The sequence below is a fragment of the Echinococcus granulosus genome, assembly GCF_000524195.1.
Source record: "Echinococcus granulosus chromosome Unknown EG_S00016, whole genome shotgun sequence".
NCBI lineage: Eukaryota > Metazoa > Platyhelminthes > Cestoda > Cyclophyllidea > Taeniidae > Echinococcus > Echinococcus granulosus.
The window spans coordinates 380,215-400,233 of NW_020170396.1; the positions used below are offsets into that span (position 1 = coordinate 380,215).

Sequence of the window (20,019 nt, forward strand, 5' to 3'; positions counted from 1 at the left end):
TGTTTAAGTATGAAATTATCCATACTAATTTCAACTTATTGATTGCTGAGTCGAGGCAGTGTCTTGACAACGCCCTTCGTCTGTTCTCATAGGCCCACCATGCGTTGAGTCACTCAACGGTGCGCAGGTTTGCCTTCCAAGAAAGTGTTGCACGCCTGACTACAACTGTCAGCGAATGCTGTAAGCGGAATTTTATTGTCTTTTTAACAGCTTTTCACGCAAGCAGGAATCAGTAGGTAATTTCGGCAGATCGAAATTTGAGCAGTGGCTTGAAGTCCTGCACTTTTAACCTTCTAGAGTACATAAACCGCCAATTCCATCGCGACTACTATTGTGCTTGAAACGAAGATGAGGCCGTTAATTTTTACTCAAGATAGGTTCTCGTTGGAGCATAAAGCTGAATCGCAAGACAAGTTGTGGCAGGGACCAAGTGTAATTTCACAGGAAAAGCGGTCAGCAGTACATGTGTGTCCTGAAAGTACAACCAGCACCTACTTCGGTACGTGATGGTGATCCACTGGCCACCATCTTGTGGCGAATTCGATAGCGAAAGACCTTAACTACTGTGCTCCCACAGTCGTGTTGCTTGGTACAACTCTCAAATTCATGGGCCAACTGCATTAGACAGATGCAAACTGCGCTAAAGCATCGTTAGTCTACAAACTGAACTTCCACCTGAAGTTAGGCTGTTTGAGGTCACTTCCCCTCTGTGTCATAAAGCTCTTTTCACCACCAATATCACTGACCTTTGAAACTACACGAAAACAACCGCATTTTCTCACCGCTTTAGCAATTCCAAATGCTCCCTTCAAGTACCCAAAGCAACAGCTTCAGGCGTCGACTCGCCGCTACGAGGAATTTCCCCATCGTAACGGGTCAGGGAGGTAAATACTGAGATAAACGTAGCGCTCAACTGCGATCCAGATTGAGTGACATTTTTCTCCAAAAACACAACAAAGTGTGCGAGGTGGCGAACGCCAACCGAACCGAATTGGGAGGGAAAGAAGCGAGCGAGCCGTCACGCCATAACAAGTCACCACCAACCTATCGATACGCTTTATGAGGAGAGAGCTAAGAAGGCATACATACACACACACACACATCACAGCAGAGGCAGCGAGGTTGCGGATAGGCTTGCGCCAACGACAACATGCATCCACATTGTGATGACCCAAACCATTGGATACGAGTCGGTAACCATCTGCGTGCGACTTTACAAGCCTAAGCGCCAATAGGCCTAGGCGACCCCACCGGACAGACCCATTCGCTAATGCTTCACCAATGATTGAAGACTCGTAATACGCACGGACCAATATATTTTCAATCAAAATCTGCATTGGTTCAGTCGCTCGCGAGGCGAGAGAAGAGAAGACGATGCACCGGCAATCCGGCGTCCAATTCCCTTCAAGCTTGTTGCAAGGCGGCGTGGAATGGCGTAGTTGGAGGACTGCGTCGCTTGCTGGTCGTGCCTTGCCGACGGCCTATCATTGCAATGCCACATGGAGCACGGTCCAATGGGCGAGAACTTCACACCGCATGCACCAATGAAGGCTGCAAATGTCACCACAAATAGCAGCTCGAGGGTAAAAAAATAGATAATAATGAGTTTTAGCAAGGAAAAGCATTTTCCTGCAGGACTGCTCGCTTCTGTTACTCGTTATGTTTGTCTGCTTTGTTTTAATGCGCTCGCCGCCATTCGACGTGCGCAGTTTCACTTTGGTAGGTACGGCTAGTTTTACGACGGGCTGCTCCCTTCTTCTGTACAATGTAGGTTGTTTGTCCTCTGATTTAAATATTTTATTCGTAAAAGCTGCAAAATTGGGCTTTAATACAGTTATGTGTTTCACACGTATGTGTTCTAACAACCCGGAAAGGCAAGTTAGAGCTTATTGCCGTGTTACAAGAGTGCTCATTATTTACTTCACGACTTCCTCAGTTGTTTCGCCGGTAATTTTCTTTAGCTTATTTGAAACCTGCTACTAATCAGTAAATATTTGCCATAAACTTGTCATTGCGGAGATGATCGGCCAATCAGAGTCGGAAATTTCTGCAAACTCCAATCAAAGCTTGAATTGTCAACAGGCGTTGGCTTTCAATGAAATCAGTCAATCAGTGACTTTCATAGTTTGATTTACGCAGTTCCAGGCTCTAATGATTCCTTTTGATGCATCAGATAATCTGTCTCCCAGAGGAAAATCAGTTAATGTCTCTTCCTTTTAGGGAAGAGGGCAAAGTAAACGTTCGTTCTCTTTTCAAGTTACTTCTTTTCAGTCTCTTTTATACTGTTCATTAGTTGTCCTTGTTCTTTTATTCAGGGAAGGTTACATCCAGACAAGTCAGATGGTTCCGGCTCAGACCTTGCTTCAACCACTTCAACAACAGTTGATTGTCGATCCAAATGGTACTGCAGCGGGTCAACAACCGACCTTCGCCTTTCAAGCAAGTGATGGTAGCCTAATTCCAGTTCAACTTGCTGCTTCACCAAACGGTGGACCTCTCATTATGCTGATGCCGACTCAAACTACCGGTCAGGGTGGTCAGCCTGTCTACACCACACAGGCTATTACGACTGGTGCTGCGCCCGCTACCGGAACAATTGATGCCTCTGGGCAAGCGACTGTTCTTGGGTCCACTGTGGAGGACGAGAATAACCAAGCCGCGGCCCTGCAACAACAACAGACTCAACAATCGGCCGGACAGGTACAATTGGTGCACCAGCAGACCGTGACCGCTACTCAGGCAGCGAGTCAGCTGATGCAGCAGACAGCAGCCCAGCAGAGCAGTGCTTCCATGGCTGGTGTAGGTCAGGAGGAGCCTCTTTACGTGAATGCAAAGCAGTACAACCGGATCTTAAAAAGAAGGCAGGCTCGTGGCAAGCTGGAAGCTCAGGGTCGTATTCCAAAGGAGCGTAGGAAGTATCTTCACGAGTCCCGTCACCAGCATGCAATAAAGCGGGTTCGTAATGCTGGGGGTCGATTCTACTCGGCACCGACTAGTAAGTAAAATGTTAGTGCGGAGCTGGACTGACATTCGGTTTAACTCAATATTTTTATCTCATGTGTATCCATGGTTTGCAGTTTTTGCTTTAACGCCTTGTACCTTTTAGCTTACATTGAAGGAGCTCAGTGATGTCGAATTCGTGGTTTTCTGTGCGTTTTATTCTCCCAAATTTATCTACAGAGCTGTTTGTTTCTACTCACCACACAGATCCCTCGTGCCGCATCGCTCTTGTTGTTGTCAGATATGTCATAGAAAATTCAATTGAACCGTTACGATATTCTGTGCCTGTATAGAATCCTTATTTTTTGTCATTGTAAATACAGCTGGGACTCGCGCTAAGACCTTCTTTTGCATCTTGTTTTTGACTGAGTGTATGGTGTGACAACGTAACTTCTGAGCCTTTGTCTCGCGATGTGTTCCAAGGAGGTTACACAAAATTGGCGGACTTGCGCACCTGAGTTCTTTAGTTGGTCGTTGATACTTTTTTGCTACAGTTTGGCGGTGCGATCTGTTCATCTGGGTAAGGAGGGCTAGGCCCCAGGCATGAGTCCAAAGCATTGCCTTATACGATGTGTGGCCTGTGTTTCGTGGCTGCCTGTTTTGCTGATATTCCTCCGGTCACGGCCCAGTTTTTAATAAAGTTGTGGAAGAGTTTGTCCTGTTTAAATGTTGCTACTTTTTATGGTGCAGTAGTGTGCGTTGAGTACTAGGGCTTGCAGCCGAAAGGGATGCAGCCACCGCGGTGCCCAACGAAGACGTTAAGGTAATGGCGACTGGCAGTGCCTCTGTTATTGCTACATTTGAGGGCTAGGGGATCGGTAGTATAGGCAACATAGCAGTAGCTACAAGCTATCAGTGTGGATGCCGAAGAGGCCTTATTTTACGGGAATACGCAAAGAACTAAAGTAGGAGCTTACCACTTGTTTTTTTAGTTGATGTTACGGTTGAGGGCTCAAGCAATGGCGGTAATATCTCCTCACTTTTGTGCAAATTAATTCGCCTAAATTTCTGTTTTTTTTTTCACCTAAAGGCTCCTAAAATTTAATAGCACGCTTATGATTAAATGCTCGATAGACCTTTTGATTGCTCAGGAAATTCAACCGATTTGAGTCTTTTGAGTTGGACATTTTTTGTTGCGCAGTTTTGATGAGCTTGGTGCTGTCACGACGATAATGCAGACGCCTCTTTGTCAATATTCCCTAATAGGCGTGGCTGTGATATCTCGAGATTGCTTACTGGTACCAGCTCTAATTTATTTCACCCATTCAATTACCTTGAAGTGTGGGAATAAAGGGTTTGTTTGTGACTGCGACCATTTTGAATGGAGGGGACCTCCACACCCAAACCAAGATCACGTGTGTCCTAATCGATAGCTGGGGGCACGGAGGAGCATTAGCACGGACACGGGATGTCTGGAGAGCCCTCAACCACTGCCGTGAGACACGTCGACGCGGAGGGCCTGAAACGCGTATTGGGTGACAACCGCCTCGTAGTGATAAATTTTTGTGCGCCATGGTGCGGACCCTGTCGTCTGCTGGCGCCCAAAGTGGAGCAACTAGCCAAGCAACATCAAGACATAATCTTTGTTAAGGTGGATATTGACGAGTGCGAGGAGGTCTCGGCCCAGTACAACGTCTCCGCTCTGCCCACACTCATAGCCGTGCGAAATGGACACATCGTTGGACGCGTGGTTGGAGCCAGCGAGGCGGATCTGCAGCAAATGGTCAATGCTAATCGCGACCAATGTTAAGTCATCATAGATGCGTGTTTTTATTCCCACCCAGTCTGCTTGGTTTAGCATCCATTAATTTTTAAATATAAGTTAGTTTGATTTTGTCTAAATTTTGGGAATTTTCCCTCTACGCACATGGCGATAAATGCTGGAAAAGTGAAACAGTAGTTTATTCCAAGTACCCCATCTGGAGTCACTTTTAGAGCCAACGATTAAGGCGTGGTTGAAACTCGCTGATTTTGATTAAGTATACTAGTCCTCCACCGACTTCCAAAATAGGGCTTTTCTCATAGGTGCAATCATTTTTGATACATGTTTTGAAATAGCTTAATGGAGTAACTTGGTTGTGTCCATGATGAACACCCTAGAATCACGCTTGAATTAGCCAAAAACAGGTTTCAGAAGTCATGCAAACGACTGACTTATAAATTTGACTATTCACACGAGAAGCTGGTAGAATTCGATTTTGATCTTTGGAATTCATGCAAGTTATAGCGACTGTTGTGTAGCGCCCTCAGACTTCCCTGAAGATGAATGAGGATATAACACTCGGGCAGAGCATATATTGCTAACTTGCAGAAGGCCTGGATGGCTACTGGCATGGTCCGGAGGTAATGCCGCTCAAAAAAAGTACAATAGGGGGGTTCCTAAGTGCCCTCGAAACCAAAACGAAGGGGTAAACAAAGTTCTGAGTAACCCTCTCCTCTCTTGTGCATTGCCCCCGCGCTCCCCTTGGTTAACCTCCTGTGTCGACCATCACAGCGTAGGCGGTGCTCTAAGGAAAACCCCCACCAGCCAACTTCGTCAGTCATTGAATCTGTTTGTAACTGGGATATCTGACCGCGGCGTCACTGATCCCTCCTGGCAACTTTACTGGATCTGGAATTTCGTCCTATGTGGGAATTGTATTGGGAGACAGGCGAATGTGCTGGCCGTCTCGTATGTCCATCGCCAGAAGTCAGAACTGACCCCGAAGCAGAGTCATTCAATCAGGAACGGGGTTTAAGGTAGTTTAGTCGGGACAAAGTGTTGCGTTCATTCCTCCTTGCTACTTTGTTCTAACTTCAGTGCCGCCTTGCTGTTTCTATTCAGAAAGTGGAGTGGTAAAGGAGGTGTTGCATGTTCACTCCGTAGGAATTCCCATATAGGTACCGTAGACATCACCGTGATAAGCTTGTCCAGGTGATTCACGGCCGCAGTGAGTGTAGCTTCAGTTGTTAACGTCATTCCTGTAGAACACCGGGTTGGAGTAGTTGCCGAAGGGTGACGTCATTTCCAATCCTTCTGCTGGGGGGTCGTCACAGGTCCTCCTTCGCAACAAATGCCCTTCCCAATCACCAGGTTTGGCATTCAGCAATGGAAGTCAGAGTGGTTGACCTTTGGGATCGGGTTTGCTTTCCGCTGCCACAAATGTAGCGCTCCAAGGCGATCGAATACCTACTGCTCAGACCGATTATGCACTGTCGACGTATAGGTGGCCATGCCACCCAGCGAAAGTACAGAAGCAGTCTTAAATGGCCCGTTACCAAAACCAAGAGGTAAACAATCATTGTAATACAGTTTACTATTTCCCTTTCGAATTCTAGCAACTATCATTCGCGCATAAAGATCGTCCGCACCCTATCAACCAAGTAATGGGATATACTTTAAAAGTTCCAAAGTTCGGTATGTAAACGAAAATAAAGGGTTCTGCTCCAACGTTCCCATAGCCACCAATCATTGTTAGCAAGAAAGATTGAGAAGTGACAGTTCAAATCACCCATGCCTTTATGGTCCCCCTTTGCTCCTCATTTAGAGTTTTTTTAAACAGACTAATATTTTTGGTTTTGTGATGGTTATCGTGTGATAGTCACTTATTACTGATAAAGTTGACTACTCATAAACAAAATCGAAGTCTTGGGCTAAAATTCCTGTTTGTGTGCAAAAATACTCCCCTCATGCTGAAGAGTAAATTATTTATATCACAACAATATTCTGCGCACATAACTGGCGTAGTTGCGTAATACACAACTGTCTCATGGCTTTCAGTGAATTCCAGTTCACATCACTATCGGTGGCAATCTCTCATCGACATGCTTGGTATCCTCGCGATCTACTGCGTTATTTTATGGTCCGCCGACTACCATGAAACCGGTGCGACTCGTAAATGTTGAAGCATACAAGTGAATGACAGCACATACAGAGAAAAGCGAGTATCCTGAGACGCGCACAATTGACACTCCTTTGCCAATGGAAGGTGAATGTCGATTTAATCAGCACATTGTCATGGCAAAAAGTCCAACTTGGAAGGCGAGAGCAGGTGCACATCACCTCCCCTGCCTGGGTGTTGTTTATTGCGTGACCCGCCTAGTGACTCACGTCTAGCAATTGGTCAGCGGTGAACCACATCTGCCCTGCCCTCAGTCCGTTTCCTCGTCGCGAAGCCAACGCCTCAGAAAGGGCGAAGGCAGTTACGCATGCGTCTTTTGCCATCGTAATCTCGCCAAAAAAAACTAGGTTGCAGTGGCAAAGGCATTCACTTCCTGTTAAACTTGCGCAGATTGCGCTCGAGACTACAATGTGAGCACAGGCGTAATCTTATTAAAGTGAAACCAAGTATTGTAAACGTTACTTTACTTCTTCAAGCCAGTTACGTGGGCGTTAATGGTTGATCAAGCTGGGTGCAGATTGCATGATCCTCTTTTCTCACGCTGAATATTCACGTGACCTCAGGCGCGGTCGTCATACCCGACATTGCACCTCTACCTCGCATGTAATGCCCCAAGGCGTGGGAAAAAATCTGGTCTTCATATTATAGAGACATTTAATGTAATTACATGTTGATTTGTAAGATTCCACAGTGCCACGCAACTCCGTCACAGACATTGTCTCATTTGGCTCATCGGGCAACAGAAGCCACAAAATTTCACCCACATCTATTGTCTGGCTAAAAATAAATTCCCTCCAACCCCTGATTAGTGATGCCAGCGACAGTGGTAGATCCATGGCTTCTAATTGTCGTTCGGAATCCCTCTTCATTATTAATCATAATTTTTCCAAACGAAAACGATGGACAAGGTAGTAATAAGCCTATTATGACATTCAAGTTGCCCCTAAAGTCTTATTGGTTTAAGTAAATTTATTATGGCAGATTTTACAACTGACATGGAGGTCATAACTTCTTAAACTTTATTATTACAAATGCCACCATGGTGTCATGCCCTACTCACTTCCGATTGATTTGTTTTCATTGGTTAGAACGGCACAGGACAGGACAGGAATGCTATCGCGGACATGCCCTTTGCCACAACAATAGCAGTGGCACTGCATCTCTCAGGTTATCTGTCGGGTAAATCGTTGTGCAAATCACCGTAATTTGTCACATTGTTAAAAGTAGCTTGTTTTGAGGGGATAGCCTAGAATTAACTACTGCAAGTAATATTTGTTACAGTAGAACCCACCATCCTTTTAATGCAACCATACGTGACTGCGATTGCACTACTCACGTTTCCAGTCTCTCTTTACCGCTATAAAAGCGTAATTGATAGATTCCTGACACTTCAGAGAGAATTTCAGCGCTAGAACGACTGCGGAGTGGCTGGATATGTCCAATACCTGCGACAAGTCATCGAATCACTGTATTAGCTTTCATCTTCTGGGCTTCACATGACGTGAGGTTTTCAAAGGAAGCTTGAATTGATTTGTGCAAATAAATAACATAAAAAGACGGGAACCCTAAAGACCCAAAACAGAAGACCCAAAAAACACCTGGTGGATCTCTCTCGCACATCCAATGGATGCAGAGGCGTGACCTTGGGTGGGGAGGTCAAAGGTGGCATAAAATAAGATATCTGTCTGTAGTTCAGCCGAAGCAGTAAAGATCCAGCAATATTCGATGATCTTGTAACAATCTGGGTGAAACCAAGTAAGAAAAAAAAAGGGTAGAAAGAAGTAACAATCATAATAAATATACATCCTTGCACCACTCGCTTCAAACAGATTCTGCAGAGTACAGAGATCGATGCATTATTTTTAATTGTGGTGCATTGCACAGTCCTCAAAACTTCTCTTTCCTCTAATCACATATCCCAGTGAAATCTGCCTATAAAGATTGGAAACAATTTGTCACAAAGTCTTCGTCGATCAAAAGTGTTGAGACTAATTTTAAAAGCACTAAGCGAACTATGCCTACAATCAAGGCCGGTTTTGCCCGCATGTAGCGCTACAATCCTTCCCTGAGAAATAACATGGCATACCAGCCTGAAAGAATGTCCCGAGTTAATGTACAGAAGGATCACAGGACTATATACTTGAAGAGGATGATGACAGAACGGTGGAGATGAGGTAACCGAGCACTTAAATGGAAAACAGGAGAAAACAAATCCTATTTTGCTAAATGCTTCCTCATTTTGAGCATCATCTCGAACGCTCTCCGTAACCATCATTCTGCTTCTAGTGAATCGTAGTCCACCACGCGTCAGAAATGAAGGCCGTACGATGGATACTCCTTAATTCATTGAGAAACCATCGGGTCCTGTGTTAGAGTGGACGATATTCTACAGCGACCATATCCCGTATCAAGCATACCTCCTATGAGCATTTGTCTTAAGGTCAAATGAGGGAGGAAGGACCACGCCCTCATGTCATGGCCATTAGTAGCTCGGCCTACAGCAAACTTTCGATAGGCTACTGGCCGTTATGCAGGACCGGAAATTAAGACTGTTGTCAAAGGTCACTGCGATGCCCCTATCTCTGCTCCTGTGAGTTGCTACAAGCTCACCCATCTTCAGCCCCCTGTAACGTTAATTTTGAACATCACTGGTCGGCAACATCAAGATTGTTGCTCCTTGTTAATTGAACACTTTTACACCTTTCACAAAGGCAGCTCCCTAGTCCTACTTGAAGACGGCATAAGATGTACGTGTTTGAAGTAAACTTAGCCCGGAATGTACAAGGCAGCTAATGAGCTATTAAGGCTCCGCGTAGTTAAATGAATATCGCCCTAATATAGACATTCTAATGTTGTCTTCTTGTTGTTCTAGACATTGTTGGGATCACTGACATTAAATTATTAAAAAGGAATCATTTGAGCGATACGCACCTCTTGGGAGGCCTAACTCATCCCAGTTACTTTCGCACACAAGAAGGAGGCTAGGCCGAGGGAAAGCGATGCGAGTGTGAAAAGAGGCGAAAGTACTTAGGCGAGTCACGCTGCCACCTCTCTGCGTGTCACACCGCGTTCCTCTCCCGCATCGATTAGTGCCTCTGGGAAGGCATTTTCTAGCATCCACGCTCCTTGCCGGCGAGCGTTAAAGGCCAACCAGGCACAAAAATGATGCTATTGTGGCGGTTAGGCACGCAGAAGCGAGTGGGAAACGTGTCCTTTCACTGATTATCCATGTGTATGGCAAGAGCCAGTCCAGTTCACACACTGTCAATCAGAATGTGTAGACGAAATTTGGAATGAGGGAAGGTTCACGTAAACGGCAAATCAGCAGACATCTACAGGTGATGAGCCATAGCCTTGGTAAGACATCCGGCTGGGGTAGGTGTTTTAAAGGCAATCCTGGCCGTGGCATTTACTACACTGAGCAGTCACTCCCGTGAACATTCACTCAGCACATGTAAAACTGCCTGGTCAAATCAAGTCAACTTCCAGCCTTGGTGAATCTTGTCTAGTACCAGTCAAACACTGGTACAAGTTTATCAACGTAGCAGTGGGGAGATCATGCGGAAAAGCCTGCCTTCTTCCCTCGCCGACTTTTGTCCCTGTAGTACGTCAGAACTTCACCCGGGAAGTGCTGAAGCCCGGACATGCAAGCGAGAAACCACACTGCAGCGTCCCATGCCAGCTTCCAAGTGCAAAGCAAGACCTATTACGGGCGCGCAGAAAGACCGAGCCGTCGTATTGCCACGGCAGCGGCAAAAACCACAGTGGCTAAAGAGGACCGTGCTTACTCGAATCGGCCCGCCAAAACTGAACAACATACAAGCAACAATTCACCATCTTCCGCCTTGAAAATACCTTCCAGTTGTAATCCCACTGATCCCTCGCCCCCTCGCAACAAGAAAAAGTTGAGATTTTACGTCATTTGCTCTTTTTAGCACACGCAGATAAATTTCGAAATCAAAAATGCCTTAGAGGTGTGCTTTTGCACGTGTTTGTGCTGTTATGATATGATGATGATTAATAAGAAAAGGACCTGTTTCAAGAGTATGTACAGAGGGGCGCGCAATGTCAAAGTGCTGGCGATAATAATATTATCAATACCAAGAGGGAAACCACACGGCCACAAAAGGATAAGATGTCGAGAGAGTGGAAGAAGCAAAAATATACAGATTATGTCAATACGAAGGACTATATAAAAGTACATATGTTTAGATTACGAAGACGTGGAATAGGGCGTGCGGGGGACGTGGTGAGGCGGCTCTGTTGGTTGGGCTTATGACTCGAGCATGGATGTGTATGTACACAAAAGACAAGTGCAATGCGGCTGATTGTCAGAAGACGTCAGGGTGTATGTCATACTTGATTGTATACAATTTTGTGCACGCGTGGGCATGGACGCATCTTGAGAGATCACATGAGGAGACAAATGCATGGGTGAGTAGATAGGTGCATGTTAGAAATTTCGGATGGGATGTGACGTAGAGGTGCTAGGGATGGACGAGTAGCAGCATAAGAAATCTGTAAATCAGAATAAAATCTCAGCGGGGAGAAGAGGAGAAAGGAAGGATGTGAAACTAATCCGTGACCCCTTCAACTTGCTCAAATCGCCCTCTCCAGGCCTCGCTCCTACTTCCATTCGATGGGTCTGCCACCTGAACCTTTGGTTCCTCCTTGTCAACTTCTGCAAGATCGATTACTCCCTCGTCTTCACACTCGCACTCAGGCTCGGCCACCTCCATGTGCTCATCGCAGGGGTAGGTAGTGCCAGCGGTGGAGGAAAAACATTGAAGAGGTGGCTGAGGAGGCTCCTTCGCAAATACCTTTGATTGCAGCCGAAATTGGCTATCCACGATAGGCCTTACATCAGACTAAAAATTGAGGACGAACTGGGGGTAAAAAGGAATTAATGTTACCAGGTCAACAACAATCCAAACAATCTTGTACCAAAGGGATATTTTCTGCATCAATGAGCAGATAACAACCCAATACGCCAATAGAGAATTTATTGTCTGCACTTCAATTTCAATTTTTGGGAGCGTGAACAACTCATTATTAACTGGGACTTGAGTACACCAAAAAATTTTTTTAACAAAATATGCAATAGTCCAAACTAACCAATTTCGCAAGACGTTCGAGGAAGGGAATCAATTTCATTAGTTCGTTATCCTCCTGGTCAGTAAACCAGCTTTCAATAGGTATCCCGTTGCTTAGCTGAAAAAAGGATGATCAAATGTGGTGCGTTTATTTGTCTGCGATAACAATGATTACTATAAGCAAGATACGAAGAAAATAGCAGGACACACTGTCTTGCCTGATAGCCAAAGGCTTGGGGGGAGTTGTCAATTATGACGGTTTTAGTTAAGTCCCTTCCTAACACACGCAGGTCCTTTACGTAGTTTCCATTGACAAAAATACAGTTTTCCCGAAACAGTCGGTGTCTGGAGAAAAAGATGACATAAAAGTTTATTGAAATAATGGAGTACACATAATTTTCACCTTTATCACTTACCTAATCCACTGTTTCTTGGGGTCCAGGAGGTTGACAAGTCTATCTGCGTAAACCTTGGTGCTCGCGGTAAAAAGGACAACCTCGTATAGTTCCGACACTCTTTCAAGGAAATGAAAGAGATGTGGCCTTACACGCACGTATACCTATATGAAGAAAGCGTTAAAAGGCGGAAGAAATGGAGAATTAATATTTGAGGAAAAGACCCACCATGTAAACGACACCCTGAAAAACGACCTGAAAGACAAACTGAGCGTCTACAAGGGGTTCGAGGCTGCAGTGCACCAGTGTCTCATCTAGATCGAGAACCAGACAGTGCTCCGGACACGACCGTGTCCGCTTTGGCAGAGCCGGTGGATAGGCGAAGAGCTCGTCCGACACCGGAGGGAGTGTCCGAATAAAAGCGAATCTAGAGGGAGAAAAAGCAGTAAATCAACATATGGCTTTCTTGCCAAGGTTTTAGTCGTCGACTACTTCGGTTCAGACATTAATATTTGATTTAGAAACAAAAAATATGACTATAATTTGTTAGATAGCCATAGGGAAAAACTATGATTAACAGGGGAGGGGGGGGGGGTGAAGGTAACAAACTATTCGAATAAAGCCAAGATAAACACTAATGACGACGCAGACTTACGGCCGGGAGAATCGCGCTGAAACCAAGGTATACGATTGAGAAAAATGATAGACTTTTAAACTAAATGAGTTGTTCCGGTAGCAACTCACAAATGTCCCACAATTCAGAGGCGTGAAATACCATTTACAAAAGCGGAGATAAACGTATCACCTACGGGTCTACTTCACACAGTTCACCGGCATCAGGCTCATATTCTTCGGCTGATGGTACAGCAGACGGCTGTGGCTCCTCCATAGTCTCTACTTCAGACTGGGCAATCTCCATTATTTCTAGTGATTCGTCTTCCTCAACTTCAGCATCGCCCTTAGTTTCACACCCACTAACGCTAGTGGGGAGAAGGGAGGAGATGGAGGAGGAGGCGGTGGAGTTATCAGCAGAAGGATCGCTAAGCCAAGCACCTTCGTCGACATGGGAGGGGTCAGAAAGCTTTTTGTCATCCGATTCGGCATCGTCGCAGCGGACGGATGATTGCCAGATATGCACTGCAGTAGTCGGGGTAGCGTGGGTTATGAAGGGAGTAGAGGAGGACTTGGGCTGGAGATTAGATTTGGGCGTTGAAGAGTTTTTTGGTTGAGAAATACGAGAGACCTTTCGGCAACGGTAGCGACATTTCCGACAACTCGGCTGGGTCATACCAGAGAGCCGTTGTGATTTGTGACAGGCCCGAGTGATCGATACAATCTAGATAGCGGTAAACGCGTCAGTAAGAGAAGCCAGAGAGGAAACCTGGATTAGAGCTAGGAGCAAACCTTCATTTTGGTGCGCTTGAGATTATTCCGGTTCAATTCGATCAGGTGTGAGTTTGGCTCTGAAGAAGGGAAAACAAAGTCGGTTAACTAAACATGAAATTGAAGTAAAAACGACCGCCGTACCTTGAGCGTTTGATTTAAGCCGAGATTTAGTGAACACATCACCCCTGGAATTTTCCGAGACAGGTAATTCATAGATTGGAGAAAATATCTGCCCAGAAATTTTTCGCCGAGTCCGACGAGGAGATGAGCAAGCAACTATGGGTTTTCTCGATAGCACTGGTGACATCACGATTATTCTAGCACTGAATAAAACGCATGCGGAGTGACAAGGACTAGGAATTGACAGTGACGGTAGGCAAACATTTGACCTTATGACAGCTGCAGTATTGTCAAAACTTACTACAGTCGTATGTTACGCGTATCAACAATAACCAAAGAAAAAATCACATTAGGATAATCAAAGCAACCGTAGAATCCAGGGCATTCTACTTACTTATCAAAACCCTGTCGATTTAAAGGCCAAAAAAATTACCTGAAACAAAAGTGCGCAATTATTGTTGGCTGTCTATTACAGTGGAGTCGACCCGTAGGAAGAGATTCTCAGTCTTGGTGGAGGGACCAATTCTAGAGATTTATGGATTACCATATCTGTTAATTAAGACTCACAAATAAACGAACGCGTCTACTTCAAATAAAAGTTCCAAATACAAACAAATGGTATTCGCAGAAAACAGCGAAAAACCCATCCTTACGGAAAACACCTGAACAGGGCGCTGGTTATGCATACCAAGCAGTTTAAACAATGAATCGTCTCAAAAAGTACTTTTGTGACACAGTTCTTTGCACAGATCTAAACATTACAACTGGTTGATTTATCATTGTCTTCAAGATGAATTCGGTCGTTATCTCCGCATTCGCGAATTTTGACTAACATAATTATATGGTGTGTTTTCTTCTTGTGCTCCATTCTCATACCACTTCTTGCTTTAAAAATGCAATAAATACTTTTTAGGAGTTTTGATGTTCTTGAGATGTTTTATAGCTAGCCTACCAATATATAGATTTGCTGATTAGTTAGTGGTGCCATTTAAATTCATTATGCATGGCAGAAGTACATCCTGCAGCGACTAGATGGTCCACATGGTTAAGCACAATTAAACCAAAATTCAAGCCACTACGTTGCTGCGAGCTTAGCTTAGAATATGACTAGGTAATCGAAGTAATACGGGTGTAACTTTTGTGCGTTATTGTGCAATAGACAATGAAGCCTAATCTGTAAGATGTCAAAGACCCAACTTAATGCTAAGGGTCGAACCAAATGTTGCAGGCATTCAAAAACGCCCACATTGGAATCGTGGGTGAAATTGCTTTACACAATTATGCAGCACTAAAACACTAGCGAGCAAGAAAGTATGCAGTAGGTGATAATCAATGCTTTGGTTTTACCATATGAATCGTATTGCATTCCTATGTAAACCGAATGCACAAATCGAGCATGAAGTGGTTCTACTGCTCCTCCTTAGAATCATTCCTAGGTTTGAAAATTTGGTATGTTGTAGTACTATTATGCTAAGATTATTGAAACCGATATGCGCAGGTTTACAACTCTAAAAGTGGAAGACTGCTAACTCGAAGTCCTGATTGTTCATGTAGTCAAGGAGAAACTAGAGATTAATGCGGTCGTTTTGAGGTTTGGTGCTTAACTAGTAGGGCTCGAAGGTGGAGAAACAAACTGCTAATTTCCTTGCAGCCCTTAGAAAAGACGCTCGTATGCTAATAAGAAAGTTATTGTCACCAGACGCTTATCTGCGCATTCCTTTTAATGATACCTTAGTAGATTCGACCAAGACTAAGGATTTTTTGGACACATTCGTTACAGTTTCCTCCCTTTTAGCCTAAGTGTTTTATCTGGTATTTTGGGATATAAGAAAGTTATAAATTCTAGTTTGGTGGAAGATATCATCTACCCAGATTACATTGGTCATATCTCCGCTATGCTGCTTCGTGCTGAAGGAGAAAGTGCATTTCCTTGAAAATTCTGCTCCTTTACTGTTTTTGATCCCTTTGAATGGGAATGGTTATAAGGCATGGTCGTTTTTTCTAAGTAGCTTTTTACTATTTGATGAACTCACTAGAGCGTTATTATCTTTTTAACCACATCCTTACCCCATCTTCACTCTCAGGCTATAATCTGCTGGTCTGATACACATGAAAGTACGATGAGGATTAGTTCAACTTTTCTGCTCATACAGCCGCTTTGTGCTCAATTCCTTCAAGGCCACCATAGGCCTCGATTAAATTTGTCCCATCAATAGGTGTTAGCCCGTGTTAGATCAAAATGGTAGGCCTGTTCTGTGCATTTTTTGGAACAATGGTATTCAAGTACATTAAAAAGTACCAGTAATATTCGCATCCGATATTTGGCTTTGCAAATATTTTCTTTGTATTTTACGGGTACTACTAAGCGTGGAACCCAAAAATTCATACAAAAACCTTATGAGGTTTTGGCAAAATCCTCTGTTACAATGGATTAATAATGATTCGTTGTACTAACTGGGTACTCCACTTTGGTTTACCTTACACTCTTACTGCCTGACTCGCCGTACTACTGCTATACGCTTTCGATCCTACGAAGAAACCTAATCTTCGGTACCCAGAAGCATTTCCATGCTGACCTGAATTTATTACGAAAACGTTTGGTACACTATATACAACGAAGCTTTACAGGATCTTACGAGCATCCAGCAGAATTCTTAATTACACCCACTAGGTTTTCATGTCCTGAGATTAAGCAGTTATTCCAGGAATCTTGAAGGACTGGCATCCCAGGATACTTGAGTATCGAGAAGATGTTATCAATGAAGTTTCTAGAAGCTGTTCTCATTGTAATCATGACATTCATTCAAGATAATTTTAATGCATGTTCTGGTCAAAGCATTGTGAAGCCGAGGAATACATAAATGCTGACTACTGCGTTCCGTCCCTGGACAAATGCTCTGCTCAGTTTACCTTCGATTCTAACATCGGCCAGAAGCATACTTCATTACCTATTCTGCCGACGACTTCATCTTCATGGCATACAGGAGAGTTTTTAGCTGTGAAGTGCTGTGTGAATTTGCGACTGGTGGCTTGCTACACAAGCATATTTTTATCAGAATAGGATTATATGAACCGCCTTAAACCCAGTTTCGCAAGGTGAAGCCATAAGATAGTGTTAAAATCAAAGTGTAATTAAAAGTCCACATAAGCAGTTTTCTATAGCAGTGTCTTTGCATGAGAATAATGGTTCAGTGTTTAATGGTATTAAATCAATTCTTAACCTAAATTTTGACATTTATTTTCTCTACCACTTATAGCTCTTCTAACAGCCATGCACGATAGGTTTCGTTTATGCTTAGTCATATACAATGAAGTGCTTGCCTCTGGTTGATAATTACACTTGGCTTAATGATTATTTTCTTGTTTGTATGGTTTTCAGCCTTGAAAGTTGGAGTTTATTGGTTGACGTACTTTAGAGGATTTAACAATGCGTGTAAACCGTGCTCTACTTACTAGATATGCCTCGCATATGACTTTCACCAAATTAGGATGTAGTAGTATTAGAAAAGTCAGCCATCAATATGTAGAAGAAAGCCCTGTCCCTACGGACATTTTCCAAAAGAGCTTGCCCATATTACCCGTACCGGATTTGGACAAATCCTTGATTCGTTACCTTGCATCACAGGCATGTGCTATAGTTGTGATATTTTCTTATTGCGCAGGAGGTCATAAGTCGAACTGAGGCGTTTGAAGATTTATGCACCTTGGTGGAACACTTCCGCAGATCCTTTGGTTCCGTACTGCAAGGGAAGCTTCGTGAATTGCATTATTCGAACCCCAACTACATGAGCAAAATATTGCTTGATTCCCATCTGAAGGACCGAAAACCTGTTGCTGTTAACCACAATTCTGTGTACGTATTTAAACAATGTTCTCTTGGAACCGGGTATAACGATGTACGTAGCGCTACCACTTAGTGTGAGGTAATTGTTTTAATCTGTGCTCGAAAGTGCCATATGTGTTTTTTTTGATCATGAGACATGCGATTAATGTTAACACTTTACTAACACTATGCTACCACCAAAATGGCACCCACCTTTGAACATTCTCTCTAGTATATCATTGCAACCACTGTTCACCACAGCTTTTCGTGTTTGTATACTGCAATAGATATAAGGATTTTGAGACGTGTCATGGTCGCTGATGTAAATTTCTGAAGCCCGCCCAACTCTGGCTGAATGAGATACTTTTATTCAATGTAAACGTAAACTATGACCGCCTTCCGTTGTTGTTTTAGTCCGTTTTGAGGGCAGCTAACCTAGTGTACAGTTCACTTCGCTTTTTGGAATCTCTGCGGCGTAATAAATTGAGACCTGACATTCATCACACCATTCCAACCATTACCAACTCCGGCAATTTTGAGCACCTCATTAGCATTCTGCCGTCGTTTCTAGCTACACAGGGAGCCCACTTGTTCAAGGTTAGGAGTGGATTTAATTCGAACTCCTATGCTTCAAAGTCTTCAACTGCCATTTTTGACTTGTTCCAGTCATGTTTCGTAAGGGAATTTAAACTTGGTTTCTTACTTTAGGCATTCCCCCTGGACATGAGTCACTATAAATGCATGTTTCATTCAACTCGAATCCCGGATTTCGGTATTGACCGACTGGAGACCTACCCCGAAGCTCGCCATGTTGTTGTCCTCAGCCGAGGCGAGTTCTACACTTTCGACGCTTTTGATGATCAGGTACGCATCGCCCACTTTTCCTGGTAACCTGGTAAAAACATTTTTTGTCTTTTTAGAAGCCTTACGGTCCCGCTTTTACAAACAAACTGAATTTGAACTATTTTCTCATTCAAGCATCTTATATTTTCATATGGCAATTTTTTGCACTTATAAAGTATGCTGTTACAACCTCTTATAGTTTTATGAATCATCTGAGAATATGGGAGACTTTACAGCCATTTGTTAGCATAGCATTAAGCCTTCCGAGCAAATGAGCCCTCGTGGCTGTTGAAAAATCTCCGTTTCTCGACTTTCTTTGTCTCCTATGTAAAATTTCATTTTCAAATACGTAACGAGTGGGAACCGCTGTCTTATATGCCGGTGTCTACTTATTGTTTATCAGCAGAAATTTTGTTTAAGAACAAAATGGTGTCAGCGGAGCAGCTGGTCTCCAATTTCGCATTCATACGAAATCGGCCACGAGGCAGCACAGAGAAACCCAGCGTGGGTCTCCTTACGACGATGAATAGGAACTGCGCGGCACTTGCTCGACAGCGTCTTAGACAGGTTGATGGCGACACTGAGGGTATCAACACGCGAAATCTTGCATTGATCGACGCGGCAATCATGGTACTCATTATGTGCGATGCCTTCTCGGAATACCTCCCACAACTAGTAAGTGGTTACGAATAACTATACCACTTATTGTCTGATGTCTTTTTTTCGAAGGTTGGCCTTATTCAAATTTAAGAACACTACTAAAACCGATGTTTTATTTTGATGCACATTACCGATGGACTTAAATTGATACAATTGGGTTGGTCGCGTCATTCTGGCTACACGCATGTGACTCCTTGATTTTTCCATTCTTGGCTTCACATTACAAGTATGTGACTTGTATCTTCTCAGTTTGTGGTAGCTATGCTGTTTATGTCCTTGACCTGGAGAAGACATTTACTTATAGTTATGTAAAGACAGTTTGGCACAGTTGAACGTTATAAGCATGCAAAGGGATGGAAAGGCCACTAGTATAGGTGACATGAAGTGAATAGGGTGACACTAACATAGTAAACGAACCGTGACGATCTAAGAGCTTTCGTAGTTAAATGCAACATTTCGACGAACGCACTTCTACAAACTGGTTGTTATTCTTAGGCAAATTCAGTTTTACTTTCTACGTTCAAGATTGGGGGTCTCACAAAATCAACTTTAAAAATACTTAAAACTAGAATCAAAATTACACTTGGGAATTTGCGATTGGCAGTCCAGCCTCCTCATAACTTATTCCATAATCAGCTTTGGTGGCTATTCTTCCAACATATTTCCATTTGGTTCTTTTTTTTCCATGCTTGTCGGGCAAATTTTTACATTTTTTCCATCATTACAAGCTAAATTGTTAGGTGCAAAGACAGAAAGCAAATCAAACCACCATGCACTACGTCGCAAATGTTAAAAGCTCTCAGCATATTAGAATACCT

At 43.6% G+C, this 20,019-nt stretch overlaps 4 protein-coding genes across 4 annotated transcripts in view; 3 read left to right on the forward strand and 1 right to left on the reverse strand. All coding sequences in view use genetic code 11, as the record gives it.

Moving 5' to 3' along the window:
* Positions 1-1,499: 1,499 nt before the first annotated feature.
* On the forward strand, positions 1,500-3,293 carry EGR_03178 (Nuclear transcription factor Y subunit alpha; the record flags this gene model as incomplete). Its single annotated transcript, XM_024492427.1, has 3 exons — positions 1,500-1,583; positions 2,272-2,995; positions 3,181-3,293. 3 exons carry the CDS (start codon positions 1,500-1,502, stop codon positions 3,291-3,293), a joined length of 921 nt encoding a protein of 306 aa, XP_024353101.1.
* Positions 3,294-4,408: 1,115 nt separating this feature from the next.
* EGR_03179 (Thioredoxin) lies at positions 4,409-4,750 on the forward strand (the record flags this gene model as incomplete). The annotated part of the gene is made up of 1 exon (XM_024492428.1): positions 4,409-4,750. The coding sequence occupies one exon, from the start codon at positions 4,409-4,411 to the stop codon at positions 4,748-4,750; it is 342 nt and encodes a 113-aa protein (XP_024353102.1).
* A 5,837-nt stretch (positions 4,751-10,587) lies between these two features.
* Positions 10,588-14,062, reverse strand: EGR_03180 (CTD small phosphatase-like protein 2; the record flags this gene model as incomplete). The annotated part of the gene is made up of 9 exons (XM_024492429.1): positions 10,588-10,649; positions 11,512-11,749; positions 11,997-12,092; positions 12,181-12,319; positions 12,391-12,533; positions 12,598-12,796; positions 13,179-13,705; positions 13,774-13,832; positions 13,897-14,062. 9 exons carry the CDS (start codon positions 14,060-14,062, stop codon positions 10,588-10,590), a joined length of 1,629 nt encoding a protein of 542 aa, XP_024353103.1.
* A 2,634-nt stretch (positions 14,063-16,696) lies between these two features.
* The window catches only part of EGR_03181 (Carnitine O-palmitoyltransferase 2), a gene marked incomplete at both ends in the record, with an annotated part of 12,348 nt that continues 9,025 nt past the window's right edge, over positions 16,697-20,019 (forward strand). The window contains 5 exons of the mRNA XM_024492430.1: positions 16,697-16,900; positions 17,538-17,771; positions 18,113-18,295; positions 18,407-18,562; positions 18,962-19,216. Coding sequence (XP_024353104.1) covers positions 16,697-16,900; positions 17,538-17,771; positions 18,113-18,295; positions 18,407-18,562; positions 18,962-19,216 — 1,032 coding nt within the window. The remainder of the gene's footprint in view (positions 16,901-17,537; positions 17,772-18,112; positions 18,296-18,406; positions 18,563-18,961; positions 19,217-20,019) is intronic.